The following is a 20108-nucleotide window of genomic DNA, read 5'->3' as shown; positions in this document are numbered from 1 at the left end:
TACATGGCCACCCAGTATTATCACCATTGTTTACCCTATAATTCTTTGTTTTCCAAGGGCTTCAATCCAAGAATTCTCCGAAACACTATATTGAGGGTTTTCAGTGGAAGATCATTAGCATCGACAAGACAAATTAGTCGTAATTATGAGTTCTTTGTGAAGAAAAAAATAACGAAATTATATAGTCTATTAATTTGTATTAGTAACAATACTGATTTAAGTCATTATTTAAAGAAAAAAGAAAAGAAAACAGTGATTTAGCTCGTGAATTGCGGGTAGAAATTATTGCCATTGAAGAAATGTTTGTAAAAATCATTCTATTGCCAGCATGGGATGATTTTGCCGAAGAATTGACAAAACTTTGGTGAATTCAAGGGAGGAAAGAGGATCAAATCGCTGTGTTAGACAAAATTGGAGACGTAATGCTACGAGGACCCACCGGACCCACCCTCACATGTGAGTAGTAGTTAACAGGGGCATAGATCACATGAACTTAAGGTTCCTTGCAGGTGTTTCGAAGTCAAATGTTGGATAAGAACACAAGTCTCTTTTTCTTGTTTTTACTTTCTTTTTCGTTTGCTATTTTCAGTTAAAGGTATTTTTGGGTTAAATTAGTTTGTATGTCTACGCTGGGATCCAAATTATTTTAAATATAAAAAATAATTTAATTCTCAAGAATTTCTTGGTATTATTATTAAATTTAAAAATATAGTCATTTAGAATTTTTTTGAAAGAATAATTTTTTCTATCATTATATTTCTTATTTATCTTCACCAACATAATGCTTTTAACTAGAAGTATTGTTTCTATTTTTTTTCCTTGTAAAATATAAATTTTAAAGCAAGTTAAGAAAATTAAATGGAAAAACTTAAGCAGTAAAAGATCTCATGTTTCAATATAAAACTTGTTTTGTAAGATAAATAATAGGCTCTTTAAACTTAATTACTCTATAAACCCAAGACACAACCATATAAAACTTTCATTTCTCTTCTCACTAGAATGATTGATGAAACTCTAGGATAAAGGAGAATAACTAATCTCTCTACTATAAAAACTCCCTCATGTTCTTATACATTTTCTTATTAAGTGCAAGTACTTAATAATACTATTCTAGCTTTACAAGAAATGATTTATAAAAATTCTTTTGGATTTTTATTAACTCTTTTATCAAGTGCAAGTCCTCAACAAAGCTATTATAGCTATACAATAACAGCTTTATACTTTTTCATTCCATCGATATGAAATACAATACACAACATTACATGCATCAAATGCATAAAAACAACTCTAGTTTTTTAAAGGACACATGGTAAAACAACATGTAAAGTAGACATGATACTCTAATTCTATAAAGAAGTTATAAAAAACACTCCTTAACAAGTCTTAGCCATAAGTGTGACTATTACCATCAATCTTCTTTTGAGTCTCAATTACATGCTCTTCATCATAAAAAAAACTTAGACACGAGACCATCTCAACTTCTAATAATAAGAAATCACACCATTCTCAATAGGTGGGAGACTCTTTACCATGTCATCAAGTTTTACACACATATCTCTTTGAAGATCATGTCTCCATAAAAGCCAACTTGAATAACTATGATATTTTTATGGACCCAAGAAAGCATATATAAAATGTTAGAAGCATCTTAGAGCTTGTAATATAAAAGAGTAATGGTATGTGCAAAATTCTACCTACAATGTTTTATGGGTCTACTAGGGTATGGTATCACAACTTTGAACCTAGCTTCATCCTTAGCCTTTACAACCTTTATGTTAAATCCATAAGTCATTTTAGTATAAGCATTCAAGCTAAAAAGAGAACAACTTAGCTATTTACCCTTATATAATGAAATGATGAAAAAACTAAGACATATCTCTAAAGATTAAACACAAAAATGATTAACATGGAGAATCTACTCGAACCTATTGCTATTGAGGCCCTAATAAATAGAGTTTACAACTACTCATCATGGGAACACATGTATACTTTACTTGACAAAAATTTCTTCATCGATAAACAAAATATAACCATATTCAAGTATGAAAATAAGTGTCATTAAGCATGGACTTTCTTATTTATAGATAATAGAAACCGTATAACATCATTAATCGCCTACCAAAACATTAAGAGAAGTAGAAGGGATATATTCATGATCACCTGATTTTCTTTGAACTCTTAACCATGCCTTTAACCACCACACTTGCTAATGTGTTAGATGTCATCAAAGAAAAATAATTTGTATAATATTCTCATATGAAAAATAATATAAACATATAAAACCTTAATAAGTTATACTTTTTCATTGTGACCATAGGCATAACATTAAGAAATTCCACACCTTGAAAAATAAAATAGAAAGATTTATTGTTATAGGTTACCTAAAGGCTATGTCAAAGGTTACCCTAATAAGTTATACTTTTTTTCATTGTACAAAGCTTAGATTCCTTCGTATTTCACAAAAATGATCCTTACTTGATGGCTTTTTAAAAATATTTGCAAGTTGATGTTTTGTGCTAATAAATTCAAGTATAATATCACTTTTCAATATGTGATCTCTTAGGAAATGATGTTTCACTTCAATATGCTTTGTGTGTGAGTATTATATATGGTTCTTAGATAAAATTATAGCACTTGTGTTATCACACATAATAGGAACATGATCAAAATTAAGTTCAAAGTCTCAAGGTTTGTTTTATTCATAAATTCTAAACACAACTAGCTGCCACAATATATTTCACTTCAGCTATTGATAGGGCTACTAAGTTTTGTTTTGTGTTTGCCCAAGATAATAATGATGATCCTAGAAAGTGGCATGTTCCACTAGTACTTTTTTTTTTATCAACTTTACATCCTGAAAAATCTACATCTGAATAGCTAATTAAATTCAGCTTGCATCCTTTCGAATACCATAACCCTAAGTCGATTGTACCATGCAAGTATCAAAAAATACATTTTACGACATTAACATGAGAATTTTTTGGACATGCTTGAAAACATGCATATAGACAAATACTAAACATAGTATTGAGTCTACTAGCCATTAAATATAAAAATGAACCAATCATATCTTGATATTTGGTGATGTCTATATTCTTATTGTTTTCATCCCTATCAAGCTTTGTTGATGTTTTCATGGATATGTCGGCTTCTTTGACATGTTCCATCCCAAATCTTTTTAGTAGATTATTGATAGGCTTGCCTTGGTTGATGAAGATGTCATCCTTTGTTTGATTTACAATCGAAAGAAGAAATTTAATTTTTCATTATGCTTATTTTAAACTCATCTTGTATGCATTTTGAAATTTCCTTAAAAAGAGATGCATTTGTAGAACCAAATATAATATCATCATTTTATATTTGTATAATCAAGGTGTCTTTTACCTTTTCTTTTTGTGAAAAAAATGGTGTCAATTTTGCCAATGTAGAAACCATTTTCAATAAAAAAATCTTTAATTTATCATGTCATACTCTTGGTGCTTGTTTTAAACTATATAAAGCTTTTTTAAGTTTAAAAATATGATTGGGAAAGTTAAAGTTTTCAAAACCTTGCAGTTACTCAACATATACTTTTTCTATAATAAAACCATTTAAAAATATATTTTTGACATCCATTTGAAAAAAATAAAATAAAATAAGCATGACATGCAAAAGATAAAAGTATTTTTATGGATTCTAGTCCAACCATAGGTGCAAAGGTTTTTTCATAATCAATACATTCTTCTTGATTATAATTTTTTTACGACTAGTCTAGCTTTATTTCTCGCTATGATCTTATGTTTATCAACTTTATTCCTAATAACCCATCTCATTCCTATAATGGATTTATTTTTTGGTCTAGGAAATAGTTCCTAAACATAATTAATTTAAAATTGGTTTAGTTCATCTTGCATGGCTAAAATCGAATTTTTTTTTTCTGGCTTTTAAGTAGGATTTGGGTTTTATATGCGAAACAAATGCACAATGCTAATTAATGTTTCTCAGAAATGCTTTAGTCTTAGTTCCTTTAAATGGATTACCAATAATTAACTCGGAAGGATGAGAGCTTACATAACTTATCTTTTTCAGTGGCACAAAAGAGTTACTTACCATTTCTTATTGATGACTCGAGCTTGGTTGATCCTTATTCATTTCTTTATTGTTATCCTTCATCGGTGTCTTATTAATAAGACTTAAAATATTAAACACTTTTATTTATATCATTTAAAATCCCATGAATTTTATCATTTTGAGTTTCCTCATAGACAATATACATGGATTCTTCAAGACAAAGTGTTTTATTGTTATAAACTTTATAAGCTTTGCTAAAGGAGGAATATTAAAGAAAAATGCCAACATCGGATTTTGAATCAAACTTGTCTATGATATCCTTAGTGTTAAGAATAAAACATTTTAAACCAAAAGCTTTGAAATATAAGATATTGGGGTTTCTTCATCCCTAAAGTTCATAACAAGTCTTTTTCAACTCTGGTCTCAAGATAACACAATTTAAAACATAATAAGAAGTGCTTATGACTTCTATCCAAAAAAATTTAGAGGTATTAAATTTATTTAATATTGTTCTTGTCATTTCTTAAATAGACTGATTTTTCATTTCCATAACCTTATTTTGCTGTGGAGTTATAAGAGTTGAAAAATTATAGTGGTGTCCTTTCTCTTCACAAAACATCTCAAACAAATCCCTTGTAAATTCACTACTATGATCACTTCTTATGTTTATAATTGAAAAACCCTGTTCATTTTCAACTTTCTTTAAAAACTTTACAATTTATTAAATATTTTCATTTTTTGATTTTAAAAACAAAACTCATATATATCTTGTAAAGTTATCCATAATCATAAACATATATCTATTACCGCTTATGTATCTAACTCTAGTTGGTCCAAATAAATTTATGTATATTAATTCTAAAAGGTCTTTTGGTAGAAATGTGGTTTTTGCTCTTAAAAGATGTTTTTAACTTATTTACCAATTTGACAAGCTTCACGTAACTTTTTCTTTTTTAATGCAATATGAGGGAGTTCTTTAACAAGCTCATTTTTTACAAGTTTAGAAAGAATGTTCATGCTTATATGCCTAATCTTTTATGCTAAAGAAAAATTTATTAATGCTAATAATAAGGTAACTTTTTATCCTCATACATTTATCAATTTTAATCTTGTAAACATTTTCTTTTCTATTACCTATAAATAAAAATTTATTATTTTCAAGAATTAAGCAACATCCGTGGTTAAACATGATGTTGTACCCTTTATCTCATAATAGACTACTACTTAGCAAATTATATTTTAGATTATTTATAATAAATATTTTTTCTATTAAGGAGAAGACTTGCCTTTAATATTTCCAACTCTAATGATCTTTACTTTTAAGTTATCTCCGAATATGACTTTTCCATCATTGATCTTAGTTATGCTTGAAAACAATGAATTATCTTTGGTCATGTGTCTTGGGCAAACACTATCCAAGAATCCATTTCTCTATTCCCTTGATTTCTACACACATAAAATTAAGATGATTTTTTTGGTAACCATATCTTTTTGGGTCCTTTTTTATTAGTGGTAGTTTCTTTTGGAACCTAAGTCATGTTACTAACTCTTTCCTATTTTATAGGACATGCGTAAATCAAATGACTAATGTTTCTACAATAATGACCTGTTTGTTTTTAATTATATGATTATTGGCTTTAACATAGTTCTTCAAATATTTTTTGTTTTTTTTTGGGTTAATACCCTAGACCTTTTTTGTTGAAAACAAATCGTTGACTAGCAAGTATGGTATCTAAAATCTTAGAACCTTGAGTGAACTTTGGTAGTATGGTATTCAACTTGTCCACTTTTTTCTTTTAAAGCTTTATTTTTCTTTTCAAGTGGGTTAACCTTGTCACTATTAATAACAATGCATGCTTTTTTTTTTAATATATCTTTTTCAACAAGTAAACATGCATGAATTTTTTTTAATGAATTATATTTATGACATGGCTTTCTAAATTCATTATACAATTATTCATAGATATCATGTAGTTCATAATAAGAGAGGGTAGACTCATCATCCAAAGAAAGTATCTCATTATTGTTTTTAATTGCCATGAAACATATGTTTGCAACATGTTCTTCATCATCACTTAAGCTAGAGTCTGAGTCATCACTTCATATTGTTTTCATTGCTCATTTGTGATAATGATTTTTCTTTTTATTTTGAAGAAAAGGGTAATCAACATTAATGTGTCCTGTTTAGTTGCACTTGTAGCATCTAAGTGCCTTATTGTTAGATTCTTCCTTAGTTCCATCCTTCGTAAAGTTTAAGAACTTTTTATTCCTTTTTTTTTATTAGAAAATTTCAGAATTGTCTTATTATAAGTGTAATGTCCTCCTCCGCTTCATCATCATCATCATTAATATGGTGTATAGTTTTGAATACCAAATTCTTTTTTGGCTTCTTATATAGTTCTTGTATAGTTTAGTGAATCAGTAAACTCTTCAATTAGAAGTTTGATAAGATCTTTAACTTCTCGAATTGTAATCACCTTTACTTCTCAAGACTTCGGTAAGTACCTAAGAATTTTGCTTATAATATTAATATTATTATAAATCCTACGAATAACATCAAAACTGTTAGTGATAGTTGTCATTCTAATAAACATACCAATTATGGATTCATTTGGAAGCATTTTGAATGACTCATATTGATATATAAGCATATTAATTTTGGATTATTTAACTCAATTGGTACCGTCATGAGTTGTTTCTAAAACATGTCGTATATCCCTAACACTTTTACAAGATGATATTCAATTAAAGTCACTTATATTCAAGAAACAATTCAAAGTGTTCATAGCTTTAGCATCCATAAAAATCAATGTCTTATCACCATCGATATACTCACTTTGATATTTAGAAATTGTTATATCATTTTCAATCTTAATACGCTTGTGAGGTTTATTTTCAATAAATAGTTATCAATTATAATCAATAGATTAAAGATAGATAATCATCTTAGCTTTCCAATAAACATAATTATTTCCATCAAAGAAGGGTGGCCTAGAAGTAGATGCTCTTTTATTTTTAACATTATATATGGTGGTTATCATTCTACTTAAGTCCATATGAATTTATATATATGAGAAATAAGCTTTGATACTAATTATTGTTCTAGGATTAAGGCAACAACAACATAATAATTATGTCAAATAATGCAAATAATCACACTAAGCACATATAACATAATAATCAATAATATAATAAAAGTGTTTAAAGTAAAGAGATAAGAAAAGAGAGATTGCAAACTTAGTTTTTAACATGGTTCATCAAACCTACATCCACACCTCAAATACTAACCGTAATTGAGTATTATACTCTTTTACTAATCCAAGTGAAAGATACAATATACTTGATGAATTCATGTCAAGCAATTACACCACTTACAGATTTTTTCTCTTCAAGATGTTTCTACTAGTGACAATACCTTACCAATGCCACGAGTTTATCCAAACTTCTAGGTGTTTACAATTATAATTTGTTTACAAGAAGATTCACTCTTTCAAAAAATAGATTATACAATTAAAAATTATAATCTCTATAGCTTACTCAATAGCATTTAGGATGATTGAAGGTGTGTAAGTGTAATGGGTGTGAGATTTTATACTCTTGTGCTAGAATACAAAGATTTAATTTAACACAACATAGAGTATGTTAGGATTGATTATTTCTAGTTGTTGTTTTTTTTTGGATAACTTTTATATGATTTATATTCAAAATCTCTCCTTAATTTTTCATAAGAAAAAGCTATATATATGTTTCTAAAAGAAACTAGTTGTTTATAGTTGTTAGAATTCCTTTTACACCCAAAGAAGTTGATCAATTTAAATGATCATATCATTCGGTTAACCAGTTCTTGTAAGATTCTCAGGTTTTCATCATAAATAAACAACGGTCGACTAGTTCACTTTGTATGCCTATACAGTTGACTGATTTAGCTTAAAAACTAGTTTTAATTATTTCAAACCAGGTGAAACTTAAACCAATAAAATGTATATCAGTGATATTTATGTATGCAATGTGAAGTATGCGAATTCATTTTAGTTTCCTATTGAGTAAGTTACACATATTTAACAATAAGCTCTAAAATAAATCCTTAATAGATAAGCCTTCATTTACTTTGCATTTTGAACTTGTTGATGAATTTCTTCATTTAATTTTATGTAAAAGTTGTTTAAACTTAATCTTATTCAAGCATATCAATAGTTTATTTTTTATTTAATTATTATCATCAAAATACAATATATTATAAATATTAATATGTGACCTATAGGTCAACATTTGTTTTAGGTAAACACTCATTTCTCCTACAAACACATAAACAAAACTTCATAAATAGTAATAACAAAGCACAAAATAATAAGCATTTTATTTTCCCAGACGCTTTGCTAGATATGTCTTCCAAATATAATTGTTTAAGAGAATTGGGTGAGTAAATGATAACACATAAATATTTTTGAAAATGAAATTAGTTGTTTTGGATAGCCTAAACAATTCGAGTTTCTCTCCCCTCTTTCTCTTCTTTTCCTTCATCCCCCCCTTAATTTCTTTCTTTATCAAGCTAGACTATATTGGCATAAACCTCTATATATTTTTGTCATTTCCCATGATTGTGCAGCACATATAAAATTTTTTGTGCACAAAAACTTTTCTATACATGATACATTTTAAGGATACTTTTTATATAGCAACACTATTTTTCTTACACCATCTCTATATATGACATAAAAAATATCACTACCAACATCTCTACTAATGGAATAACAAAACAACTTTAGCCAATAACATCACATATATTTCCAACAATGCAAGCAAGTCACATCAACCATGACCCTATTTTCTAGTTTCTTTTTCTTGATGTAAGTTCAAGGACTTAGTGTATAAATACAATCAAAGCAAGCTTTAGGCCATACAAATCCTAGTCCATTCAATATATAAGCTTTGTGCCATACAAGTTCAAGGTCTTTCTATACAAACTATAGTCCATACAAATCCTAGGCCGTGTAACATATAAGCTCCATGTTATACAAGTACAAGGCTAAGCCATATATTGTCTAAGCAAATTTTAGGCCATAAAAGTCACTATAATGTTACATAAAAGCTTTTTCTCAACACATTTCTCTTCATATACATACTAAATGCCTTCCGCACTTACTAACTTAAGCATCAAATGGTCTCGTGTTCAATTATGAAAATTTCTTTGCAAGAAAGCTCATGGACCCTAAGCCTAATCACTTTATCAACCTATGATATAATCATTAAAAGCCTATATTCTATATGAAATTTGTTAACAAGTTCATCAATATCCAAGTAAAAAGTTTATTTTGTCTACTTAAGTTTTACTTAACAAGGGAGTCGACTACTATATTCTTCATTCTATTTACATGGCTAAAAGTTATAAAATTAAGTTTACTACTAAACATGGTGCTAGATAGAAAAGAAAACATTCTTTATGACTTATTTTCTACTTTACCCCTAATCCATTTAATTCCACTCATTAAATAAGTTTTATAACCTAATAAACTTTATTTGCAAGAGAATGAGTAATACTAGTCTCCATAGCCATTTATATTGTTAGCCCTTTAATTTTATTAGATTTCTTAATACTTGTGGATATAGAGAAAATGTAAAGGAATCTCCTTTCATGATCTATGAGGACACCTTTAATGCTTGAAATTTCTAGCTTTTCCAAAGCAAAACCATCAACATTTCATTTCAAAATGTCCAAGTTTAGGTTTTTCCAAACCGTTGTAGATCATATACTTGTAGGATTTAACCACTTTTGAATTTCTTATCTGAACTTTTAGTTAAGTCATTCCCTATATTTCTAGGTCTTATTGGAATATACTATTTGTAATCAAATTCCTTATTTATTTTTAGTGTTTTAGTTACTTTTAACTTTTCCTTTTTAAGTTTTTATACACATTTTTATTTTATAGATAAATATTGAACTTAGTATTTTCAGACTAGTTTGGTGTAGCTAATTTTAGAGCTTAGTTTTATGTTTTTTTTTCTTTTTGTTTTTTTTCCTGTAAAAAAAAATAATAAGGTTAAATAGGTGAAATGAAAAATATTCCAGCCATTTAGCAGGTTAGCTCATACTAGTTCATCATGATGTTACAATTGGAGTAAGGTTGAAAATGAGTAAGGTTGAAAATGGAGCAAACATAGAGGGACTCAAGCCATGGAATAAAAGTAGTAAGCAATATTGGGTTTTTAAATGTATTACATGCACTAGAAATAATAAAACAAAATTATTCAGGAGTCTCTGGGATCTCATTAGAGAGATCTAGAGTTTTTGAGGGATATATTACCTAATGATTTGATCTTCTTCGGTTTTAAATAATTCTTTAAAGGCTGAGTTATCACAAACCACAAGTCGTCCAATTGTTAAGCCTCCAACGATAATCCACACGAACCACCAATGATAAATCTCATAAATCTTTATTTAGAAGAGAGAGATTGCAATGTCTAGAGTGCTGGCTCTTTATGTTGTGATTTACGTAGTTTTTCTGTTTAACAAACAACCACTATGAAATAAAAGGCATAGCTTACTATTTATAGAAAAAACTGAAAAAACCATTTAAATTGACAAAAATCAATTCACCCCTCAGTAATATCCATATATTATTCCATGATAATTTTAGAAATTAACTCAATCAATTCCATACTTGATTTTTCTAGATGTACAAATATAATCTCTATATTAATTATATTGTAGTTCTTAATTTCTAAAATATATTTTAATCAAGCCATACTTAATTAAATCATCTCAGTTTAATTCCTAACTAATGATTCTTAATGTGTGAAACCCATTAGGTTTCTAATATGTTGATTCAAATATGATATAATTCTAATTAAATAAATTAAATAATTTAATTTATTATCAATTCAATAATTGATTAATTTATATTTGAAGATCAGATGCATTATTTAGCAATGTATCATGATTCCCAAATATTATTAAAGTCATTAGCAGTTAGACTTAACCTTCTAATGACCGATTTCCCAGTGTAATTAATATTATTTCATCAATAACATTTTAATTTAATATTAAAGCATAAAATATATCATTTATATTAAATTATATTTGTTCTCTATATAATTATATACATAAATAATTTTTTCATATAAAATTCTCACATAAATCAATTCAGTATATATATATATATATATATTAATATGGCCGCATACTCATGAGAACATGCCTAGAATGCTTTCTTTCAAATATGTACATCAAGATACAACTAATTGCTTCAAAATAAAGAGTGCCATGCTTCATGTATATCAAGTTCCAACTATTTTTTTTTTTAAATAATCTCAATCTAAATATTTAATCTATTGAATTAGATGTCATTCATAACTTTATATTTATTAACTCTCAAATAATTTTGACATATATTTAAACCTATAAGAAATCAAGGTATTATATTCTAAGAGTGGTGTCAACGAAACAGGGGAAAGAAACTACTTGCTTCACGCTTTTCGCAATCACTGTCTTCATTCTAGCTAGATTTACATTTACAAGCAATATATATTACTTCCAGGATCCAAAATGATGTTAATGGATAGCAACACTTTTCTATTCAAATCTGGAGTAAGGATCCGTTTGAATGAGATATAACCCTTGCTTGCAACACGGGCCTAGTTACCACTGAGATTCTTCTTTTTCTTGATAATATATCGCATTATTTCAAGTACTCTCCATGATTTTTTTTTAAAATTTTTTTATAGGGAAGTGCAAATAACTGCTTATCTATATAAAGAATAAATAAATAAAATAAAATAGCAAGAAAAGTAGAGAAAAAGAAGAAGAAATGGAAGAGGCTGTATTGTGATATCATCACCAGATTTAGTTTCCCATTGTCCCTTGTCCTTTTCTTTCCCTTCTATTTGACATCAATGGTGTAGGGTCGTTTTTTGTTTATCAATTGTATTATCCCCAAATATTTTATGTTTAAAAAATAATGGCAATTAAACAACAAATTGCAAGACTTCTCCTTTCCCCTCTTTGTATATATAAAATGCGGGTGGCAAAATTGATTAAGAAAAAAATAATAGAAGTTGAAGAGTAGCTAACAACACAAAGTGTCTTCTTTCTTTCTCTGAAGCTATGGGTTCCTCAGCAACTCTTAGTGACCGTGCCCAAAATGTCCCAAAAGAATGCGACACCTCATCTCCGGCCACCAAAACTGATTCTTCTCGCCGAACCGCTTCCTTTTCCTCCTCCTCGTCACTCTCATCATGCTCATCTTTGCGTTTTCTTGATGATTCGCCCCTTAGTCCGGCCACCCCGCTTCAATTTTCCGGTGTTCCATTTTCTTGGGAACATTTGCCTGGGATTCCTAAGAAGCAAAGTCACAAGAAAAAGGACTCTACATTAAAGGCCCTCCCATTGCCTCCTCCTGCCGCCCCTGCTTCAATCTCCAGAAGAATCAATTCCGAGGAAATTAGAATCCGAAAGAAACACAATAATGAAAGTTTTAGAAGGGATCCCTTTTTCGCTGCATTAGTTCAATGTTCAAAGGATGATGATGATGATTATCAAGGCAGTGGCTTCTGGGGTGGTGCTAAGGTATCAAGGAGCATTACTGACAGGTTTGGTTTTGTAAGCCTCTACACTTCCTGTAAAAAAACTAGTGCTGTTTCTGATTCAATAGTATATCTTCCAAGATCAAGCAGGACATCATATGATCTAATTAGTCGCCGTTCTCGCTGAGTTTGTATGATCATTCTCCATGATCATGATGATGTTCTTCTGGACTTTGTGTTCATGTTCTTATAAGATTAAGGTACTACTGAATTTACATTTGCTTTGCTTTTCTTTGCTTTCTTGGTTATGTGAGGGCTACTAGTGTATGTTCTGTCCCAAAAAACATTAGTTGTTGTAATATGTTAATATAACTTGTAAGAATATGAATGGACCGGTAGCTTGCTTTGTTTTGTTTAATGTATGGTTTGAAATGTCTTTTAACTTATGCTCTGTTATGTTACCAAGACATAATTGCATTATACATATCATCTTTGCTGTATTTCATGCATGTGACTACTAAGAGGGCATGGAGTGAAGCTTACATAACACCATGTGAAGGCAGACAATGGACCACGGAAGGAGAGGGACGACTTCATTATTAATGTGACTTTGTTTGAAGGGACTTCTATTATTTTCTAGCTTTATTTGACATATTAGTGGTATCTTGGTGTGCATTGGGATGGGTCTAGTAGGAGGCTGTGAAGCTACCTTGGCTCGTACTTTCACAAGATTTGTACTCTAGTGTTCTAGAACCAGATTCCTAAAACTCATTTTGATGCTCGTTGGCCGTAAAAGCACTTCCATGGAAAATACTATTTACTTTGGTTTTGTAAATTATGGATGTGTATGATTCATTGGTGATTGTAAAAATACTAAAATATACTGAGGAGCCTTCTATAAGTCCAGAAAGTTAAAAGGTTGTCTCATTTGATCATGACCTCGTTTAAAGCACTTTGGATCAAATGTTTCAACTCCTTGGTCTCCAAATTATTCTCCAAATCCAAATCCATGGTCAAATGTAGAAAATTATCTCACAAAGATGCCTCTAGAGCCGGTTTGATAATACTATAGTAGTTATTTTTTAAAATATTTTTTTATTAAAAATATATTAAAATAATATTTTTTAATCTATATTGTACTTCATCACATCAAAATAATCTAAAAATACAAATAAAAAATTAATTTAAAAAATAATAATAATTATTAAAAAACAAATAAAAAATTAATTTAAAAAAAAAAAATATTAAAAAACACTTATAAAATATAAAAACAAACACACTTGTAATGATTTTCAACATATATATTTTGTGATTTATATGTGCTCAACATGCAATTGTATGTATTCCAAGTTTATATGTATAACTCATTCGGAAGTGTGGTAGTGTTTTTTTAAGCAAATATAAATATTTTTTAATTTTTTAATAATGATTTCTTCCATTAATATATCAAAACGATAAAAAAGTTATAAAAAATTAATTTTTCAATTATAAAAGTCAAATTTTTAGGTAATGTGGTTGCGTCCCGAACTAGTTTTAACAGCTTTGGATTTGAAGTAAACACTATGGTGGGAGAGGAATTTTTAATTAAGAACGTTGTATTGAGGCAGCCTCTTGGGACCCAAAACTAATTGCCTAAAGATTTCTTCCGAACCACCATGATTCCGGTTGATTTTCCGTCATCAAATTTCAAACCAACCATTTGATTTTAGGCACATTTTTCCCTCAATGGTTTCTTTTTTAAAGAGATACGAAAATCAAATGGCTTGATGTCCCCAGCTATATATCCTCATATTTAATTGTCATGAACATCCAGCATCGAAAGTCAATGTATTCAAACAGAGAAAAATTGGTGTCCGCGTGAAAAAATATTACTCGAATGGCAAGAGAGGGTTCGTGAATATTTGTACCTAAGAACATGAAAACTTAATTCATATATATATATATATCCTCTTGGCTGAACCATGTAAGTTTTCTTATTACACATATCCAACGCTCTTATGTTCCACCCTTTAGATTACATATATGCGCTGAGTTGAGCGAAGCTGAAACACTATGGAGTAAAATATAATTACAGGCGGCATCAATGTTTTCTGAAAACTTGACAAAACACCATTCATTTAGATACAATATCGACGAATTTGGAATGTTTTCTTAATATGGAGGGGTCTTATATATGTTAGTATTTTTTATTTTTAATTTTTATCACAACTTGTGACATTGCAATCTACCCTATTATTAAAGGCATTACTGAAAAATCCATCCCAAAATATTGGCTTAGAAGAGAAGATGATTTCTATCGCTTTCTAGCCTGCTGGAGTCTTCCTTGGGTAGGCTCCATCATCCACGATTATTTACTCCGAGCTGTCAAAATTGCTTCGAATATTTCCAAGTTGTCTGGGTGTCTATGTATGTTCAGGGCCTCCGTCTCAGAAACAAAGTTCAGTAGAAGTATGCCCTGAGAGTGATGATTGAAGCGGCGATATGATGAATAATTGGTCCAACGGGTAGACTATGCATGGCCCATGTTCTCATTGTTTACACTGTTCAACTGAGTGGAAAAACTAGATATCCTAAACCATAATTAAAGAGGGCAAGGAAAATTAAGTCAAAACTCAAAAGTAGTGCTCCATGGCTGGCCGGATTGACCTCTACAAGAAAGAAGAGGCAATTAAGGGCGTGCTGCTGGTCTTTGTAAAGACAATCGAGTAAAAAAATGCACGGGGCTATAATGTTAAATAAAAAAGAATCCAATATGAATGTATTTTATTGAATACATGAAGTTTACGCAATATTATCTTGGTATTGCCAAAATTATGTCACCTAAATTTACGAAGCACATCATGTCAAAATAGAAAAATAAACGTCATCTAATTGGCTGGTTGCTACCTGCTACTAGTGAATTATTAGAGGGGGAGCCATGGCCATGCTCCTTGCACTCTTTCGTTCAGACAGAACCTTAGCGAGTTTCTAACTCTTTGTTCCCTCCCATGATTATATATAAAACTAAAAAAAATATTAATTTTAAAATTAATAAAATTAGTTGAAGTATATATAATTGATTTAAAAATCAATATTAATAAAAAAAATAATAAAAAATATTAACCGAGTCTAGAAATATTTCTTAGGAGGCAATTTTTTTATATATATAAATAACCAGAAGAAAACACAATATTGTATCCCTTGCACTCTTTAAATAAACGACATCTACATTAACAATTAATAGGTGGATTTGCGAGATCTATATATATATATATATATATATTAATTAGAAGTAAGACATTATTGTACGACATGCTGCCTGTACTTCGTGTTTCTTTTCTGTCCACTCTCCAACTTATTTCATTTCTATATTCATAAAAATATATATTTGGTGTTCAACAATAATGATTTTTGTTGAGCAAAGTATAGAGAGAGATGGAGACTTTGTTGAATGGCCCTTCACTTGCTGGTCATTTTCTGCTTTCTTTCAATAAATATCGATTTCTATTAAAAAAAAAAAGAAATAAAAGTAATGATTTTGGCATTAGAGCCTTATTAACTCAATTGATAATTATGCTCTAAGAAATTACAAGTACCTTTCATGATGTAACCCAACCCAATTGCATATATAGACCCGCTGCAATTGCTAGTAATAACAATGGATCCAATTTCTTCTCCTAAAAGAATTGTGGTTCATTTCTCTATTTTACAAGATGGAAAAGAAAATAATTTTATTTTTAATTTAATTCCATTTCTTTGCAAGTTGATCTTGAGTATGAATTCCTACTTAACATATTCCCTCCATAATTAGATGCTCTCCATGATCAAGATCGTGCTTCTTACCTGATATCTCGTGTGGTAGGTGATCACTCAGTGATAGTGCATATAATTAATTAAATAATAACACAGGAAGATTCACAGTAAATATCTTGAATAAGAAATACGGGTAGTGTATCCCGGTAAGAAACATTATCATGTTGTTTGTCATAATGAGTTCTCCTTTTTCATCATGAACATAAAAGAGCTGCACTTAACACGATATATTTGAAGACCAGCAGCAGCGAAGCAATAAGCCGTCAATGCCACCACCGACGGTTCACTAAACATGCATAGATGTGGAGAGAAACATCAATGGCTTGGGGACCCATGGCATCATGAAGCATTTTGAACACGGTTGCTTGAGAAGAAAGATTGTGTTTGTATTGGGAATTGAAGCATGCATTCACTCTTTATCAAGAGTCCACCATGGTCCTAGCAAGCCAAATGTGCGTGGATCTTTTTAAAAGTGAGAAACAAGCATGGGTAAAATTAAAAATGAAGTGAAAGAGATAGATCAAAGTGTAATAAGTGAAATGTTTAGGACCTAATTGAATAAATATACACTACAAGATTTTACAGTTTTACCGACGGATGGTATAAGATTCAAACTCTGTATGTAATTTTTTTATTGACTATATCACAGATAGAAAGTATCCGTCGACATGCTTTTTGTTAGTAATACCACATTACGTCGCTCACTCTGTCAATAAAAAAATATTACTGATGGTTTTATAGAAGAAAAATGCACACAAAAAAAATTCCTGTTGGAAATATACTAATGACTTTATTTTGTCGATAATGGCATATCCAGTAAATATTTTTTAGCTCTCGGTAAAGTATCGATGGACACTCTCCGTCTGTAATGTTGTCAGTGAGTGTGACATTTCCGCCACTCTATAAAATACCGATGAACTGTATCTATTTGTAAATTTGTCGGTGAATGTGGCATTTTGTTTTCTGTAAAATGTCGACGGATACATTCTATTTGCAAATCCGTTGATATGTATTTTTAAATTTGTTTTTTTTAATTATTCAAAATAAATAATATAAAATAATATAAATTGATAGTAAAAAAACCAATTATGCAAATAAATTTTTATTAAACATCAAAAATAAAAAAATAAAGTTAAATAATATTCATTGCAAATTGAACATGTTTCCAAAAAAACATTAAATTAGCACCACATCGGAGTTGAAGGAGGAGGAAGTTGGTTGTTTCCAGAACCATATGGCAAAAAAAAAAAGATGCACATGTATCACCACTCTTTGATAAAATTCAAAATAAATCAGAACACGAATGTTGTGATCCCAAAACTTAAAGAAATATGACTTGTGTTGAGAAGATGAGAATTTTTTTAAGGGTGGTTGTTTGTAGTTTGGAAGGAAAGAGTTGGGATGAGAAAGAAAAAGAAGAAGAAATAGGGGAGGGAGTGTCTGTAGAGCGGTGATATATTAATTTTTGCTGAGGGAATCACCAATAGACTCATTATGTCGGTGATTCCGTCAACAATTTTGATAGTAAATTGGTCACTTCACTGTACAGAGATCTCGGTTTGAATCTCTCAATGATTTTGTCGGTAAAATCATTCGCAAAAACTTTCACGTTAGCGAACTGTCTTTTTTTAAATTCTGAATATTTCGTTTGTAATTCTATCGAGCGATATTCCATCGGCATATACCAACTGAATTACAAATAGAATAATGTTCATCGGTAATTATCACTGCAATTTACCAATAAAATTATGTTATTGGTAATTTTATTAGTATTAAGCGAATTTCTGATAATGATAAACTATACAAATAAAATTAATTTTACTTATAACAAAATTAGGAGGTGGATATGGCTTCTCATGAGTGCCAATACTTCTATCTAAAAACAACTAAGAAGATAGACATCTAGGCTCAATACACCTTATTAATTAAGTTCTTGACTATTGTTACAAGGGACATGGATGCAATCTCTATGTAAAAATGATAAAAAAAAAATTGCTATCTAAATTTATAGTAATTTAGGATCCTAATTGGTCTTCAAAGGTGTTAGATAAATCCAAAAATATATTAGAATCTTATATATATATATATATATTGAGTTAAACTAGTTTATTAAAATCTTTTTTAATTAGATAATTATATTCCTAGTTAAATTAGGATAGTCAGGGGAGAAATCTCCTTATAAATATAAGAGTTAATGCATTTAAAATTTAATTGAGTTGATAAGAAGTGTATGCTAATAAGTGTGTTGAGCATAGAGAATATGTATTACAAGTTGAATATCAATCAATAAATCTTGAGAGGTCTACTAAATACTTGTATTTGTTTTGATTCTAACAAATGTTACAATTTCGTACATAACTAAGAATAATTGTTGGGAAAAAAATGATTTGTGTTAGGCTAGTTTATTATAATTCTTGTTTAATTAGTTATGTAGAATTCTTATTAGTTTATGATAGTTAGAAAAGTAATCTTCCTATAAGCTAATACATTCAGAATTTACGCATGTTGATAACAAGTGTATTGATATAAATGTGTTGACAAAATAAAGTATATATTAGGTTATCTATCAATAAATCTTAAGAGGTTTAAATATTTATGTTTGTTTTGTTTCTAAGAATTTGGTATCAGGTTAATTAAGTGAGGAAATGCAACATTCCTTTTCAAGGGAAGTAGTAGCTTCCAAATTGATAACAATTTTTTTCTTTTTCCTTTTTTTTTTTCATGAACACATTTTCTCTCTACTTTTTAAAATCCTCCAAAAATTATATCTCTTGATTCTTTCTTCTTCTTTTTTTCTTTCTCTCTAATTTTTTTCTCCTCTTTTTTAATTTTAGTATTTTTTAATTCTTTTTGAAAATACATTTTTTGAAAAGAGGATCAAGGATGGGTTATGAAAATCATGATGAATATGGAAGTGGAAATATGACTGATGACTTGATTAGATTTTCAGTGCAAATTGAGATGGTTAATGCTTCATCTAATTATATATGATGTATTGGGAAGAGGGTGTGTTTTGACCATAAATGAACACTTCGGGATGGACATTTCTGAAAAGTAAATGCAGGTAAAGATTTCTTATTTTTATTTCCTAGCTTGGAAGCTACTCTTTCAGAACTTCAATTATATAATCGTCTTCTGACATGGTAGGCTCGACCAGTTTATATATATATGGTAATTAAACTAGATATATATTTAAAAGAAAGTGAATGATTTAATGTTTATAGAAAAATATAATTTTTTATTCTAAATTCTCTTTTCTTATTGATGTATTTGTTTTTAATAAAAAAATATTTTATTTATCAACAATCTAGTTTACTGAATAGAAACTAAAGACATTTGAAATGAATATTCATTTTTTTTCTTATGAATTGAAATAAGGAGGAAAAAATATATCCTTTAATCAGAACTCATTTCCCTTATTTATTCATTCTTTTTTTTATATATATATAAACATGTTTTTTTATTAAAAATTTTTTAAATAAAAACTTAGTGTAATCTTGAGACCAAATTTTAATAAAAATTATAAATTAATAATTTTGTTGTGAATTTATTAAAGATATAAAAATAATAAACATGAGAACAAGTTTGTAAGAATTTATAATAAAGAATAACAAAAATAACAAGTTATATTAATAGGGATTTATATGTTGAGAATTTAGAGGAATATTTCACCAATGAATTTTTGAAATAGAATTTTATGTTTAAGTTAAAAAAAATTAAAAGGAGGACCAGATTTAACAAAACAA

General features: G+C 29.0%; 1 protein-coding gene across 1 annotated transcript; it reads left to right on the top strand.

Moving 5' to 3' along the window:
- Nucleotides 1–12054: 12054 nt before the first annotated feature.
- LOC105111485 (uncharacterized) lies at nucleotides 12055–13425 on the top strand. The gene is made up of 2 exons (XM_011006849.1): nucleotides 12055–12830; nucleotides 13093–13425. The coding sequence occupies exon 1, from the start codon at nucleotides 12152–12154 to the stop codon at nucleotides 12755–12757; it is 606 nt and encodes a 201-aa protein (XP_011005151.1). The 5' UTR covers nucleotides 12055–12151; the 3' UTR covers nucleotides 12758–12830; nucleotides 13093–13425.
- Nucleotides 13426–20108: the final 6683 nt, after the last annotated feature.

The sequence above is a fragment of the Populus euphratica genome, unplaced genomic scaffold (assembly GCF_000495115.2).
Source record: "Populus euphratica unplaced genomic scaffold, PopEup_1.0 scaffold500.1, whole genome shotgun sequence".
NCBI lineage: Eukaryota > Viridiplantae > Streptophyta > Magnoliopsida > Malpighiales > Salicaceae > Populus > Populus euphratica.
The sequence above is the reverse complement of the archived record's forward strand: the minus strand, read 5'-3'. Positions and strand labels throughout refer to the sequence as shown.